At 42.8% G+C, this 17,207-nt stretch overlaps 1 protein-coding gene across 1 annotated transcript in view; it reads right to left on the reverse strand.

Annotated features, from left to right (window-relative positions):
• Positions 1-17,207, reverse strand: part of LOC144752596 (VPS10 domain-containing receptor SorCS1-like) — a 1,975,184-nt gene that overhangs the window by 36,923 nt on the left and 1,921,054 nt on the right. Inside the window, exon 28 of the mRNA XM_078640477.1 lies at positions 6,132-6,184. Within this exon, the coding sequence (XP_078496603.1) occupies positions 6,132-6,184 (53 nt within the window). The remainder of the gene's footprint in view (positions 1-6,131; positions 6,185-17,207) is intronic.

Here is a 17,207-nt window from a genome sequence, read left to right on the forward strand (position 1 = left end):
TTTTTTTATAGCTAAATTTGAGGTTCGCAGAGGATTCTGGGTAGGGAAACGATGGACGATCAGCAGTTATCACACCTCCTTGGACTTCCCCGGGAGTCTAGTTGTCTGAATTGTCTGGGTTTGGTAGGTTTCCCTACATGGCTGCTGAGCCCGCGAACAAAAACTGCAGGTACCCCCTTTCAAAACCAAGTCTTTTTGTGATAGATAATATTGATCTCTCCACAATATGTTTTGGGCCATTTCCTGTTGTGGGCATTAGGTCTACCTACACAAGTGAGATACCATTTGTATCGGGAGACTTGGTGGAATGCTTGTGGAGTGGGTGAGTGTGTGGATGTGTGAGTGGCATATGGGTGTGTGACTAGTTGTATGGGTCTGTGAATGGGTATGTGAGTGAGCGTGTGAGTGAATGTATGACAGATTGTGTGGGTTGTGAGTGGATGTGTGAATGGTTCTGTGAATGATATCATCAGTGATGCCATGAGTGATGTCTTTGACAATGTCATGAGTGATATGAGTGAGGTCATATGAAGTGCATTGTGGGGGTGTAAGTTACAGCTAGCTCAGGTAACTATAACTGCTGCATTTCTATGGTTTTGTACAAGTGAAATCTGACCCTAACTATAACATCCCTGTAAACTTTGGGTATTTTCAGTGAATATGACTGGTTAATACCTACTATTATAAATTCTGGTGATGAAATCGTGTATTTTATGTATTCTCTCTAGTGCTGCTTTAGTCCGCCTGCCATAAGACTTTTATGAAATATGGGTTTTTAATTTTTTTATTGTTTTATATTTATGAAATGCTTTTATTACTGTAAATGATCATATTTTTTATTGAATAAAGAATATATATTATATAAATACACACACAGAGACACACACATGCACACACACATATATACAGTTTTACAAATAGGATATAGGATTCATTTGTATCTTTATTACTATACACTGACTTGATTTTACATATTCTACGCCATTCCGCCATCCTTATATTACATGTCATTGTTGTATTACGTGCTTACTCCTGGACGATGTAACTTGCTTACACTGTGCAATATTTTTGTTAACTTATTCTATATTTTATTTGTGTATGACATGTTCTTACTATCCTGGTAACCTATAACCTATGCAAATCCCTTTGTCACTCACTGTGTCTCGTCAATTCTATGTAAAACTGCTATTATTAAGTGAACATTTTATGGTGCCATTTGCTCGGAACAAATTAACACTGGGTAATAAAATCCAGAAATTCCCTTAAAAAGCAACATTTAGAACAACGTTGAAAACCTTATGGATACAAATGAAAAAAACTAAAAGGACACTTGAATTCCCCCAGTTAATGGTAGACTGCACAAGATATAGTTGAAGACCATATACCCAACAATTCCCAAAGTGCTGTATATATTACTCAATGTTATGTGTAGCTGATGCTGTAGAATTAGGTTGAAAACATATATATGAAAACTCTAAAAGCATGAATCCACAGAGACCACAGTGATTTGCTTTTGGCCGCACTCAGGGCCTGATTCACAATGATAAGCTTACACATTTGCGTAAGTTTATGTGTGTGTTTTTGGTATTCACAAAATACAAGTGAACAGTAAGTTTATGAGTGCAGAGACTCTGCAGTTGGGGCAGAGAAATGCGAACATAAAAACATAGACCTGTCCTACTTTTTTATGTGAAGTATTCTCTGCCCCAACTGCGGATTCTATGGAGTCATTCACTTACTAATAACTTGTAGTTTGTAAATACCAAAAAAAGATATTACCTTTGGCCACATAGTACATCCTGGCCATTTTCGTCTCATGTAATGTTAAAAACCTAGGGCAGTTTCATGTAGCCTTTGAATAATACATTATGTGGAGTATGTGCATGAGAAGAATACAAATAACTAATTGAAGTCTGCACTCCATACCTCCAAGTACTGAACATAATTCAATGCTACATGCAGATGAGCTCACAGAGCCCTTTGTGCACAGCCTTCAGTCAATACACAATGTGCTTTGGTATAATGTGCTTTTGGCCATAGAATGAACCCATTCCTCTCAAATGTGCTTTATTAACAAACTGATGGATGGAATGCTTGAATTAGTCTCAGCCACTGACAATTGTTCAGGCTGCATCCCAAGCCATTACTTTTTTGTGCCCACCATGCCACTGGAGTTTGGACCCAGCCATATGCCACTCATTCTTTACCGTGCTCCTCATGAGAACAGTCCAGTCCAAACTGCCAGGCCAGGTCCTCACTAAACCAGAACACAAGAAACCTAGGACTGGTTTCATCCTAGTTAGTTCTCTTCAGCCAAGTATAGCTTGGTTTTAGTGGAACAGTGAGTCTGGGACCCACATCTGTGCATACCCGGAGCACTTATATGCATACTTATTATTCTGTTTTTTGCCATGCATAGCTAGTCATGATTGTTAAATTCCAAAGGTAGGTGCACAAAGCCTTTGGCCACGTAATGATGACCATTTTGTGTCATTAATCAAAATACATTTAGCACTAAACATCCAACTATGCATGCTCCTTGTGTGTAAACAAAATGGACTAGGGACATGGTGCAATATTCAGCCCCACCCTGAGCCTAGTGATGTCAAACAGTGATGTAATTTAAAAAGTCATAAGTGAAATCGTATGTGAAGTAATGAGCAAGATGACTGAAAGCCAGTTGCTAGGACAAACCCATAATCTGGCTGGAACATACTCAAGCTGCTGGGAGACTGATCAGAAGCTGACAGCGGTATCCAGTTTAAAATGCATGCTATTTTAAGGAAAGCAACAGTGTCCTGACAGTTACTGTACATGGTAAGGCAGAAGCAGCTGAATGTTTCTGAGTGAATTGTTTGCTCTCTTGATTTAATTTAACTTTTTTGTGGTTTGATCCTGTTTCTGAAACCGCTGTATTGACGAACTATAGTAGGAAACAAGATGTTGGAGATGATTCTGTTCTCCCCATATTTTGTGTCAATTTGACAAGTCTGTGAGGTGGCCTTCTTTAACTGTGATGGCCAAGTGAGGAAACAACTAAACAAATTCTCTTCTTTTAGAAGCTATAGCTGAAGTGATACCTGCAGGCAGAATTTTCCCAGTATTCTTTTGAGCAACTGTTTGTGGGGAATGTATCAGCTCAAACACAGCACAGCTGTAGAGAAAATGTTAACATTCTCCTTGGTTAAAATAACCAGCCTACGCTTATTCCTATTCATTTGAGTACCACCATCTAGTAGTCGATTAACAACAATATAACTCACAAGGTTGTCAAGCTGCTCTTGCCTATTCTGAGCAAATATTCTCTTGTTAATCACACTTATGAGCATTTGATCGGGATTCTTATAATCATGCCTTACTTGCTACATTTGTTTCAAACAAAGTGGCCAGTTAAGAGTTTGGCGGAGAGGGTACGCCGTTAAAAAGGTGACTGAGTACCCTCGCTGACAAACTGAAGGTCCGTCCACGTAATTTACAGATTGGCAGACCTTCAGTATATGGAGATGGTAGAGACTACCCACTCTCCTCTGCCTACATACCGCTCTATCGACCTGAGAGAGTAATGTCCATCAGAGTTTTGGCCATGTATCTGACCATCCAATTTAGAGTGGGGGGACACATGCTCAGTTTTTACTTTTACAAACTGCCATAAAAAAAGTGGATGCATTTAATAGGAAAAAATATTCAATCACCACCACATTGGTGAAAGCTCGCATGGCAAGAGGACTGATTGTGGGATTTTGTTTTTGAAAACAAAAAAAAGAAATGAAAGTGTGGAGTGTGACAGAGTCACACAAAACACTTTCAATGCATTTACAGGAACCACTGTGACAAATTAGCTTTGGGCCAACAGGAAAAGTTTTGGAAACCAATAAAGCCAATCTTCCAGCAAATGTAGGAAAGGGATTTTGTGGAATGGATTCTAAATTGTTCATAAGGGGCCCAGGTTTACCATAGACTTCTGACTCAAGCTGAAAGCCACTCCTTGATGTAATTCACAACAAGAGCTGCAGCAAAGTCTACTGATTCAAGTACTTTAAGTGCACAAGTTGAGGAAAACTGCAAGTTTGCAGATGAACAGAGAGCAAGAACCAGAGCCATAAATGAGATGTGGTACAAAAGAAATACATGTGTGGCAAGTCAAGGACAAACTAAAGTCAACACCCATGCTGTTTTAAATGAGAAAACAAAAAACTAAATCAGAAAAATGTTTTACCTTGGGTGACAGACAAAGAGAACCTCCACATGTCTCAAAAGAAGGACAAGATGGCATAGTACCACCTCTATTCCACAATTGCAAGGAGTCTTCTGAAAGAGCATTTATGTCATGGGGACCAGAAAAAATCCTGAAAAGAGTGTAGTACATTGGTTTATGGCCTAAAAGCACAAGTGGATACCAGACGGAAGATGGGAGCTTTAAATATATGTAGATCGCTGTTGGAAATGAGTTCTGCTCATTTAATCCCCCCGGATTTTTCATTTTCTGACTACCTACATTTTTGAACTGTTACTGTGTTCAAGTCTCACCGACTGAGTCTCACTATGGTAAATTCTGTAGAAATGGACTGAGAGTGCTAAATATCAAGTGTCCGTCTTTTAATATAAGGTAGCTGTGGCATAACTAGGCTAAGCGGCTCTGATTACATACGAACATGTGAGCATATGATTGTGCGGAATGAATGGATTAGGACTACTCTCTAGTTCAACCCAGTATATGCACACAGGTAGCAGGAGGGACCCTTCAGGGATTGGTGTTGCCTGTGTAGTCCATATGAGTTGGAATTCACTGTGTAGATCTGCAACATACCCTTTGGGTGAAATCTGCACCACCACACTGCTTCACTACACTTAGTGCTAGAGCTACTGATCACGTATCAATTTCAGGTTAAACACTGTCTTATTTGTGAAATCTGTCTCCCCATGAGGTAGAGAAGAGTGAATGGACCTGCTGGGGGACTGTCACCTAGCAGATAAAACACGTTAGACTTAGTATAGTTGATACCGATGATGGTGTTTTCTTTAATTTGTTCAAAGTACATAAATCCCAAAAAGGTTGTCCAGATGCACTCTGCAGCACAAATAGAGAGAGGAATATGCCACCAAGTATTGTTTTTTTTGGGCAGGAAGGTCCCTCTTCCTGCACATAAACAATCCTGCATGCAACACAGGCACTCTTGCACCATGGTGCTAGGGTGCCTGTTTTGGAGCTAGGCTGCCAAAAGGGAACAAGTGCAAAGGAAAGGACAGGAATGTTCCGTATTGCCTTAAGTACAGCACATTCCTGCCCCTTCCCTGTCACACAGTACAGCACAGCAAGGTGACTTGCTGCGTTGCACAGCGTGACTTCCTCATAAATGAGGCCCCAAGTGTCGAGTGTACCTCCAATCTGGGCCCTGCTATTGCCAGTAAAGGTTATAGCCCTAAGACATTAATTTGTTTAGAATTGAATATACCGCAAAGGTGCCATATATGAGATTTAATTGACATGGGCAGTAACCACGCAAAGGCCTTGATAATCCCTTCTGGCGGCTTGAAGTTTTGCAAATAAAGTAACTTTTAAATTGTATTAACAGTGGTGGTCTGTGCAGGTAAGCGCTGTGAGGCCGGGTGAGGTGGTGGAAGTCGACATACGACGGGACAGTGAAAGTAAAATAACTAAATAAATAAAACCACATACCTCACGCTTGCTGCATCGATGATGCGGCGAGGGCAAGGTAAGTGGTTTATATTTTTTTTACTTTCACTATCCCATTGTATGTCAACTTCCACCCCCACCCCACAGGGTTTACCTGCACGTGCCGCAACTGTGTATTAGGTACTTAAATATGGTGGTGAAATCTAACACCAGCATCATCATAGTGCTGAAGGTGAAATTCCATACCTGCACTTACACACACGGAGTAGCATATGTAAAATAGCTCTCGGTTTCAATGCGAAATTCCCAATTTTTCTATATCTGTGGCTTTCAGTGAAATATTCAGACTCACCCTTGTCGTGTTTTACATTTGAATTTGCACAGTATTCAAAGAATCGTCCTCATAAAGATAAAAGTGACTTAAGCGATATCTCAGCTTCACTGAACATTCATCTCAGTGCTTGACTAAAAGTAAGTAACAAAGCTTTTCTCTTACCGACACTGCTTGAGGTGGGTGCGGTCTCCTGCTCCACGGCCCTGATGCTTTTACTTGAAAGAGAGAGAAAGGAGAACAACAGAAGCTATAACAGTGTTTGAATATCTGGATATTTATACAAAAGGCCAAGCTCATAACTGCACATGTAGCCTTCATTATGACCAAAAACATTTTGTAGTTCACTTGTCTTTTCCATTCCAGTGACTAGCAACAAACAACCACAGTCCCTGCTTTTGTTTCAACGTATTCCCATCTCGCAGGTGCACTAATCTTATTTTACTTTGTTATTTTCGAAAGTGAAAAAATACACAATGTGTGGTTTACTAACACTACTTCAAAGGATCTGGATAAACAAACACAGCACAGAAACACGTGTTCTTCTCCAAACTGAGTCCATCTGATCGATTCTTCTTGACAGCTTAAACAGCGGATTCAATCAGAGAAAGTGATTGATGTTATCCACTTGGATTTCATGAAATGCTTCAAATCCCTTTGACATAGAAAACTCACAAGTCTAGCTGCACGGGTATGAATGAGAGTGTATGTATAAACTAACTCAAAGACAGATGGCAATCGGTGCTGGCAAGTGGCAGTTAATTCAATGAGAAAGGGAGGTTAACTGGTTGAATTTCACTGGAATTGGACTTGAATGCACTTTTATGTGGCAATGCTTTCACAAGCACGCACACACACGTCACCGTACAGAATGGCGGACATTTTCAGAGGACATGCGACAAGCTGCAGCAGGAACAATAAAGACAGGGTACTGACACAGTACGAGGGGGTAAAGAAAACATGGAGGACGTTGAGGCAGGCATCACAATAACTTAAGCAGTGTGCAGTGATACGAGTTTCATCACTGCAGGTATGAAATTACATACCGGGTAGTTTCTGGCAACCTAATTTCCAACATTTAAAACATTTTGAACTTTGGATTTTTTAACCTCGGCTCTTGACTGAGGCTTGCCTAACCGACCAGACTACCCCTGCCTGTCTTTATGTTTTAAATATGTGTTGTCTCTTTGTCATACAGCAACTCAAATGATGTAGGACCGGAATGATTCTCTAAATGATACTTTAAAATAATGACATAGTAATAACTAGCCAATTCGCAGGCAATGCCCAAAGTGTAGGGGACTTTCCGTGTTTCATCTGGTCCCCTTTAGGACTTGTGGAACAGATTACTTTGCTCCACAATTCAAATTGAAGGTCATAGGTCATTTAGCTTTAAAAGGTGCACTGTCCTCCTTCTGTCCTGCTACAAGACGAAGTCTTATAGGAACATAATAAATACATGCTTAATCTAGATCTTACAAAGGATGGCAGTGTTGCTATCACATTCAATCAATCAAAAATCTTTATGTCGGCATACAGCCATAAAAGGAAAAACTATAACGGGATAAAACAGTTTACCTAACACTCCATTCCATAAAAAGCCCTAGTCTATATTGGACACAATCAGATATATAATAAAGACAGCAAAAAAATTTAAATCAATACAATCTAGTTATAATCCAACACATTAAGACTCAGAATCGAAGGCATAAAAAAAGTCCGTCTATGCCTCCACATGCGTATCAAAAGTTGTGAAACAGAAAAGACAATGCATTGATTAGTATTGCTTTTAAGGATTCTAGATGCAGTTCTAAAACTCCTTGTACAAAGGTTACAGCAGATCGGGTGAATCCACTTGTTTCTCATTACTTGATAACCTGTGCAAAATAATATGACATGTTCAATTATTTCTTCAGCCTCCCTGCAGAATGGGCAAAAGTATTCACTGTCACTTGGATTGTGACTCCATTTGCCTGTCAAAGCACATTAAGGAAGGATCCCTAGGTGGAATTTTATGTGTAGGGTCTTTGCCAATGGGGGTTCGATCTCATCCAAATAAGTTTCCAAACAGTAATCAATTTTAAAAGCTAAATAAGAATCAATAATTGATGCTGCCCCTACTGAACTTAAAGCATGACTATCAGTATATTACCAGGAAGCACCTTTTAGCTCAGATTGAGAGACCAACCCAGCATCTCCAGGGGATAACCACAAATTAAAATACCCAGTCTGACCCAACAGGCCTTCATTGACAGAAACGAGGGTATTCTATATGCCCTATGACATCTTCAACAGCCATTCGAAAACAAGCGAGTTCAGGAGTAACCCACCACCTTTGCCAAAACAAAAGTGACCTCAGGCCCAATACATCACTAATCCGTTTGAGGCCATAGGCGAGATGGAAAGAGACAAGCGGAGTGCTTACTGGCAATCCGCAGAGATTTCTTGCAAAACAATTCTCAGTTATTTCTGAGTGGCAATCTTGAAAGCCCCAAAACTCTGACCCATAAAATGAGGCCCAGAATGCATTGTTTTTATAAATCTCCACGGCAGGAGACACAGGAGAGAAAGACAGGGATCGATGAGCCCTCAAAATACCACCACAAATGTGCTTTGAGGCATCGCATCCGAATATGGAGGGTCCAGTTAAACCTCTCTGTGAGCGTAACCCCAGGTATTCAAGCACCTGCTCTCTTTACAAAATTGTTCAGTTCAACTTCAGATTAGCACAGGTGGTAGAGCATGTATTAAAAACCATGAACTTGGTTTCACCAAGGTTGATCTCCAGCCCCCGTTGCCTTTAGAAGCACGCAAAGCAGTTCAAAGGTTTCTGTATCCCCCACAGGGGATTTGCCTAGTAAAAGAGTGCCATCTGCAAACAATAGGGCTTCGATCTTAACCCCCTGCCAGCTGTGGAATGTCTCCCTTGCATTGGTCTAATTACAAGATTATATCATTAATAGTAAAAAAAAAAAGAGTTGGGGCAAGAACACATCCCTGCCTAACACCTCAGCCAACCGGAAAGGGATCTGTCAATTCTCCCTGTGGTCCACACCTAACCCGGGCTTTGTTTTTCAGATGTAGTCTAGCAAGGATTTCTAAAAGGTAAAGAAAACCCCATCTCCCTTAGGGTCTTCCACAGCAAATCTCTAGGGACTAGGTCTAAGGTAGATCCACAAAAGACATACACTCTGCCTCCACCCAACAATACATATTTCCAATATAGGTGTAAATGTAACACCTGGTCCACAGTCCCTTCACTGTCCAAATAGCCAGCTTGTAATTGGGTCAAAATATTATGAACAGATACCCACTTACTCAACTGGTTCTGAATAACCTGACTAAACAGCTTCTGTGCGCTGTCTATGGGACTGATCAGCCTAAAATTTGATGGCAGCAACACGGAACCCTTTTTAAATATTGGAATAATCTCCGCCCGGCCCAAGTGGGGAGGATGGGGCTCCATTCATTATAGCTGTGAAATAGACAGCAAAATATGGGCACCAAACATCCCTGGAGGATTTAAAGAGATCTCTGGGTACTTTGTCCGGGGCTTTATTAGGTATAATCCGATGCATTGCTTTTGATATTTCAATGACATAGACATTGGGGACTATTTGTAGTGTGGGCTTAATGTTAAATTATAATTCAAAACCAAAGGATGGTGTACAAGTCTGGTCCCTAGGGGCTGCAACATTGGGGATTGCCTCATTTGATCCCTGTACCTCAATTTCAGAGTATAACTGGGATAAATGTTCAACCAACACAGTGGAAGAGATAATGCTATCTAAGGAATCCTAAGCACTAACATCCTTCTGAGCGACAAGGCACTAGAAGGTCCAGTAGTCATTACAGTTGATAGCACTCAGCATAGACTGCCAATTAGAGATCTCCCATTTCCTTTTTGCATCAGTAACCGTTCCCTTATACTAGGCCCTAGCCGTCCTAATATTGAGTCTAGATCTAGACTTAATTGCACAAGAGAGAGTACTCCTAGCTATCCTACAAGATTTAGAATACAAACAGGCTACTTTCTTATTCCTAGGGCTAGATTTGGACTCTACCAAAAACATATCCATAAGTGCCACAAACGATTATGGATTTCACCCAGGCTGGAATACTGCTCTTCCTCAACTGGATTTCCCATTACAGGAAATACAGCTTCCAGACCTGTAGTCACAATCTTAAACACTTTACCCAGAGCTTCCTTCTGTGGCTGCCATGGAAAACCATTTCAACCTTTGCCTATTGTTAGAGGGGACCAACCTACTATCAAGTGGCTCATACAAAGAACAGGGAAGAGATATGCCAATGCAACCCAGGGTCAAAGCCAGGAAATTATGGTCACTATCCTGTCTGAGGACTACAGCCATATCGACAAGAGTTCGCCACAACTTTATGTCTAGACAGATCTCCCATTGCGTGCCTAAATGTCGTTTCCCTATGAAAAGGCATTAATCGGGAGAATAGCGGCAGTCCACCACTTTACCCGGACATGCGATAGATCCGGAATGCCCCAGATTTGATCGTCCTCAACCGTTGGATCTTTCTGCAGGACAGACAGTGGCCCAAACCTGCAATTAAATTTGCCTGCCACTATTTTAAAAGCATTTCTAGCAAATTATGGCCACGTGGGACACAATCAAATCAATAATCTTTAACTCTGATCAATGTCCCTCATGTCTAGAATATACATTATAAAAAACATTTACACTACCAGTTAAAAAAGAGATGGAAACACACTAGGTATCTATGTTGCACAGATCGATCATCTTAATAGTACAACAAATAGAGGCTTGACCAAGATTGCAAGCCCACCCGAGGGTCTCCCCTTCCCCGAGAAAGAAACAGCAAAGAAAAAATTAGTGAACCCAGCTCGACACTGCAAAACAACTGACCAAGTCTCCTGTTGTAGACATATATCAAGAGAATCAATAAAAGAACCCCAGCTGGGGTACCCAAGTATAGACGAATGGCCAGCGATGTTCCAAGAGACAATCTTGGTGTTAAGGGGTCAACTAAACACAGGATTATCCGGAACAAGGAATAGTGTAATTGCCGACACTACAGCGTGCTCCTCACAAGGCCCAGTACAGCACCTTGATTGAGAGCAGATTTCTGAGGGTGTAGAAACAGAAACAGAAAATGAAAATGCAGGGAGCGGGATTATATAGAGCCCAACTTGAGCAGGTGATAAAAAAGAAACCAGGGGCCCATCGATTGATTACTAGGGTTATGAAACAAACAAGGCATCAGTCTCAACAGTCCAAGCCGTAAAAGGGGAAAAATCGAGTGGAGGTGCATGACAGAAAACTCTTTACATCCTACCAGCCCATATGATTGTGACCTAAAACCTACCCTTGCTCTCAATGTCAAATGTTAATAGAAGAATTCCAGAGGAACAAGACTTATATCATCTCTCACTGTACATGCTCTAGCCCCGCTCCTGACCAACCTCCCATCCAGTTCAGGGCTCCTGTAATTAACTACCAGGCAATCTTTGTCAATATTTCTAATAGATGGGCCCACCCAACTTACCCTTCTTACCAACAACATGTGCTTCGTACTCTTGAACATTGCACTCTATGGGCCCGATTCACAAAGGTAAAGTGAGAAGAAAGTCTAACTTTACAACATTTGGTATTCACAAAGGGAATTTACTACTCTGTTTTATATCACCTTTGTGAAATTTTAAAGTCGCAAAGGTCGACTTTCGGTATTCATAAAGAGCATTTATGAGTAGTAAATGTCCTTTGTGAATACCAAAAGTGTTGAAGTTGGACTTTCGTCTAACTTTACCTTTGTGAATTGGGCCCTTTGTGCCCTGTCAACCAGTGGCAAACCATATTCTTTAATTGCAAATAAGATTATGAGTCAAGAATCTGGAAGGAGGGAACTCCTGTTAAATGGCCACATATGGGCAGCAGGCTGAGGAAAGGTTCAAGCGTAATTGGGAACTAGCAGGGATAGGCTGCAATTAGGCTGCAATCGGGGTAAAATCCCTAACCTCCTTTGACCTGGGAAGATGCCCTTAAACACTTGCTCCCCCAGAACCAAACTGCTTTAAACAAACAACTTCCCCAGCTTGAGCTTGTATCAGCTTGGCTGGACCTCTATAACTAGGCACGAAGGTGGAAGCGGTACTATTACAATTGGCTCTAGGGTGCTGAGAGCAGGGCTTCCCTGATTCCGACTGGCCAGCAGTGTCATTTTGGGGAGAAATTAGCTGTATAACAATTCCCTCCAGAGAACAAATCTTGTCCAACAAAGGGAAAAAACAAGCATGTACAGTTGCAGAAAATATATCCAAGACACAGTCCCAATCAAAGGTTGGCAATTCATTCACTGCAATTGCCGACCCACTCTGCACCTGCCCAAACAATGGCCCAGAAGGGGTTTCCATGTTAATTGCCTGTTTTTTACATCCAGACTAGCATCCGTTGTTAGGTTTTACTTTGGTATTGCCCACACCCTTAGCTTGGCCTGACTTTTTAGCACAGGGTTCATTACCACTAGATAGTGTAATAACGAAATTTTCAATACTAGTCTGAGCAAGGACACTGTTTGAATAGCAAGATGGTAAGTCAGCTTGCGAGCCCGGCATACTAGCTGGGACAAGAGGCTATCAGGTTTATCAATCTCAGACAGTGGCAACACCAAAATCCCTGGACAACCTCCTTTTGGCCAAAATGATTTCCTTAGAGACAACATTAATGGCATGAGCCAATTAGGAGTCCGGACAGTCTCCCCTGGGGTATTTCCTTGGTTGGCTGGTTTATCCCCTTGTGGTTTTCGTTTGCTCATCTCTTAACCTCTGCACAACAAAACAGTCTCCAAAGAGTAACAGTACACTCATCAATGTTAGTGACCCCCAACAACTTTCACGTTCTAGCACCGCCAAGAGGTCAAGGCATATGGTCAGGAAGCCAAGCGAAAGAGGGGGGGACCAGCCTCTTCCGGGTGTAGACGGGTCCAGTCTTGACCTAGTCTTTGCCCAGGCACAGGCCTGGGTGTATCCCATGCTGCAGGTGTGCTGGTGCGCTTTTAGAGCAATGGATACATGCCCCATCTCTCCAGGTGCATGATGGACTGGGGGCCCGAGTCCCACTCCGGCCGTAGCAGGAAGTGCAATGTCAGCAATCGTAGAGGCAGGGAAGCTGAAAAACTGAACGACCTGCGCTGCTGGTGTTTCTAGCATGATGGACTCTGACCCACCCCTCCAGGCATGCTGTGGACTCGGGACTGAGTTCCACCCCAGCCGTAGCAGGAAGAATACTGTCTACAGTCACAGAAGCAGGGAAATCGCAAAACTGAAGGACCCATTCTGCGGGTGTGCTGGCGCACTTTTAGCACAATAGATACTGGTTCCGGGCCTCCTGGCGCTTGGTGGATTGGGGAACTGAGTTCCACCCCAGCCGTAGCAGGAAGAACACTGCCGGCGGTCGTAGAGGCAAGGAAACCACAAAACTGGAGGACCATTTGGCCAGTGAAGATACAATCTGTAATAACATTCTAGTTATCAATGTTGGTACATAGCGATATGGAATTTTGTGATATATTCATTACTATTATAACTTGATGACTTGACATATATTTTAAAAACCTTGCTCATGCCAGCTGCTATTCAAGATTCCGAAACAAGACACAAACTACCAGTAAATAACAGTTTGATTGCTCTGGCCTTGCCACTATAAAAATTTCTTGTGAATATACTTGCCATCGTACAGCACTTTTAGATGAAAAGGTCACTACAGTCTATGCATACTATGTTGTAGACCTTTGATGTGAACAAAAGACTACCTTTTCAATGGTCTGGGATGAAAATACTTTGTGGTGGGTGAAGCTAGAAAGCAATAAAAACTTCCTGAGTGACGAGATCTGCTTTATCCAATAAGATTCTCACTTGCAAAGGGTGATAGATTGAGTACATTGTTTCTAAAATGTCCCAGAATACTAACTGCGTGACACTATATTAAAGGTGATAATGTGGAAATATGTATTATTGGATTAGGTTCACCTACCAATAGAATACTAGCTCTCTTATTAAAAACCTAAAGGCATTCAATAGCTAGCCTGGAAGAAAAAGGAAGAACTCTGTATTCATGCCTTTCTTCCAGTAGAACACTGAGAGAGATGTTACTATATATGCCTGTGTGCCTGCCTTCCAGCACACTGTTCCATGAACTGAGTGAGTGCATTTCTTGACCTGTTCTACAGGGAGACTTGGAATGCACTGGTGGGAGCTGCTGCCTTACTACTTGCAAATTGCTTTTTTAAAGCCAGAAATCCAGGAATATTTAGTGGGAGCAGAACTAGAGGAAGATATTGACCAAGTAACAAGTTCATGAGTAATTGGTGTGCTACTATAAAGCCTGTGAAGGACTTTCATTATCTTTGGGGAGCACCCTACATATGAATTCCAGAGGAATGAGACCTAGAAGACAATTCCAAAACAAATCTGCATTAAAAGCTTTTTTTTCACAGAAATATACTCACAAGAGTCTCCCATCAGATTCAGCCTACTTCATGAAGATCCCGTTGGACATGTTCCAGCTCCAAAAGTCAAAATGTAGAGTCAATAAGCCTCATAGTTGTATCTATGCCCGTGGGTAATATTTATTCTGCAAGTTTTATGTTGTGTAGATCCAGATTGTTAGGAAACCACCTGCTCATCTACCTTCAGGTTTCACTTTATTTATGCAGTGTATGAAGCTTTTCTTGAAAGAGAGTTGATTCAAGCAGAAATGCTACACAACAGGTTTTTCGTTAATTTCTTATTTATTGCTCCTAAGTTGGTTTTGACATTTTAAGGTCGAGCCTAAAGCAGCAGGGCACATGCGCTGCTCGCTCTGCGAGGCATGCAATATTGGAGTATGGATTGGAAGCTACGCCCACTCTCCGCCCATGTTTTGAATTGACTTGTGGCGTTGTCTTTGTTAAATGCTGCCTTCTGACTCATAATTAGGCTTGTTAGGCCCTCCTTATTATGTCCATGTAATCATTTGTACCCTCCATGGCTACTGGCCCCTTTACTTAGAGTTTTATACGGTACAACGGTATGTGTTATTTAGACTGAGAGCACTACTTGGTCCATGCCTTCTCGCCCCCTCCTCCCCCACCCGCACTCCCGTTGTCCGTGCCCCCCTTTGTCCGTAATGCAATGCAATAGGTCTCGCGTAAATGCGTGTCCTATTGCTTTGCAAATCCTTGTTATCATTACTCTCATCCACCGAAACGAGCAGGCACCTCGAGTCGTTTTATCTCCTTGCAAAAACTGAAAGTCCAGAGACAATTACATTTGGCATGGAGATACCCACCCGAAAGTAGTTGCCTCAAATACATTTTGCTAAACTTTTGCTTCTTTAACTAAAACGAAAAACATTGATCCCGACGCACAAGTTACTTACCTTTGGAAAGTTTTCGTCAGCAGTACCTCTGCACATCGCTAGGCGTCGTCTGCGGCTCCGCGTCCGTCGTCGTGATCGCCGAGATGACGTAGTCGGAGTACTTAGATGCCCTCTCGCGAAGACGTCAGTTCTGTACATAGCTTTCCGCACCAGTAACGCAGAGCCATGATAGAAACCGGCACTGGTGCCATGAAACTAGGGCCCTGAAAGGGATGTCCTTAACCCTAGATATCGGTTTGCAGAATGGGGAGGATGGGTGGGGAAGTAAGGAATTTAACACTAACTAATGTTTCTTACAGATATATCATTACCAAAGGTAAGTAACTTGTGCATCTGAATAGATACGCCAGCAATACCAACCCCGGTGGTGGGTCTGCAAACCAAGATCACACCAGAAAGTACTGGAGAACAGAAAGGCCGAAAAAACCATCTCTCCAGACTTGGCTGTCCAAGCAGTAGTGCCTAGAAAACGTGTGCAGTGAGGCCCACGTAGCTGCCTGACAGATGTCCTGCAAGGGGACTCCCCGACCCAGGGCAGTAGTAGCCGCCGTGGCCCGAGTGGAATGGGCGCACAGCCCAACAGGAGGCTCCTTTCTCGCCAAGGAGTAGCAAACCTTGATGCACAAGATGACCCACCGAGAGATGGTCCACTAGTGCACCGCCCGTCCCTTCTTAGCGCCCACGTAACCAACAAAGAGCTGGTCTATTACCCGGAACTGGCGTGTGTGATCTAGATAGAAGGATAGCGCACATTTTGGGTCCAGACGGTGGAGCCTCTCTTCCTCTTTCGAAGGATGCGGCATCAAAAAGAAGTGGGCAAGGTGATGGACTGCCCGATGTGAAAGGCTGTGACTACCTTGGGCAGGAAAGAAGAACGAGTCCTCAGAACAACTTTGTCCAGATGGACAGAGAGGAAAGGAGGTTTTGAAGATAGAGCCTGGAGCTCACTCACTCTCCTGGCAGAGGTGATGGCAACATGGAATGCAGTTTTAGGAGTCAGAAGACAAAGAGGACAGTTATGAAGTGGCTCAAAGGGAGCACATAAGATAAGTCAGAACAAGATTCAAGTCCCACTGAGGCATCACGAAGGGAACAGGAGGAAACATATGTGTGATGCCTTTCAAGAATCTATTTACAACAGGGGACTTAAAAAGAGAAGGCTGATCAGGAAGCCTTAATAAGGCTGAAATGGCCGAGAGGTAGCCCTTGAGAGTGCCCAGAGCAGAGCCCTGCTGGGCTAGAGACAGAAGGAAGAGGAAAGGGGGGCAGAGAGTGGATCCACAGCCTTTGCTGTGCACCATGCCACAAATTTGTTCCACCGGCAGGCGTTTACCGTTTTTGTGGAGGGACGCCTGGCTGCCAGAATCACATTCCAGACTTCAGGAGGCAAATCAAATGGCCTCAACTGTCACCGCTCAATCTCCATGCATGGAGGTGGAGACTGGACAGGTTTGGGTGGAGGACCGTCCCTGGCTGCTGTGACAGAAGGTCCTCCTGAAGAGGCAGACGAATCGGGGGATCGACTGACATGCTGAGTAGCTCGAGATGCCAGTATCTTTGTGCCCAGTCCGGAGCCACAAGGATGACTTTGGCCCGGTCTCGCCTGATCTTCTTCAGCACTCTGGGCAGAAGTGTTATAGTCAAAAAGGACCGCAGCCCCACTCGTGTCGAAAAGCGTCTCCGAGCGAGTGCCGCCTTGGAAATTCCAACGCGCAGAACTGATGACATTGCGCGTTGTCTTCAGTGGCGAATAGATCTAACCAAGGCTCTCCCCACTGCTGAAAGAGACCTTGCGCCACGTCCGAGTTCAGACGGCATTCGTGATCCATCACGC

Source organism: Lissotriton helveticus, chromosome 5_1 (assembly GCF_964261635.1).
Source record: "Lissotriton helveticus chromosome 5_1, aLisHel1.1, whole genome shotgun sequence".
NCBI classification, from domain to species: domain Eukaryota; kingdom Metazoa; phylum Chordata; class Amphibia; order Caudata; family Salamandridae; genus Lissotriton; species Lissotriton helveticus.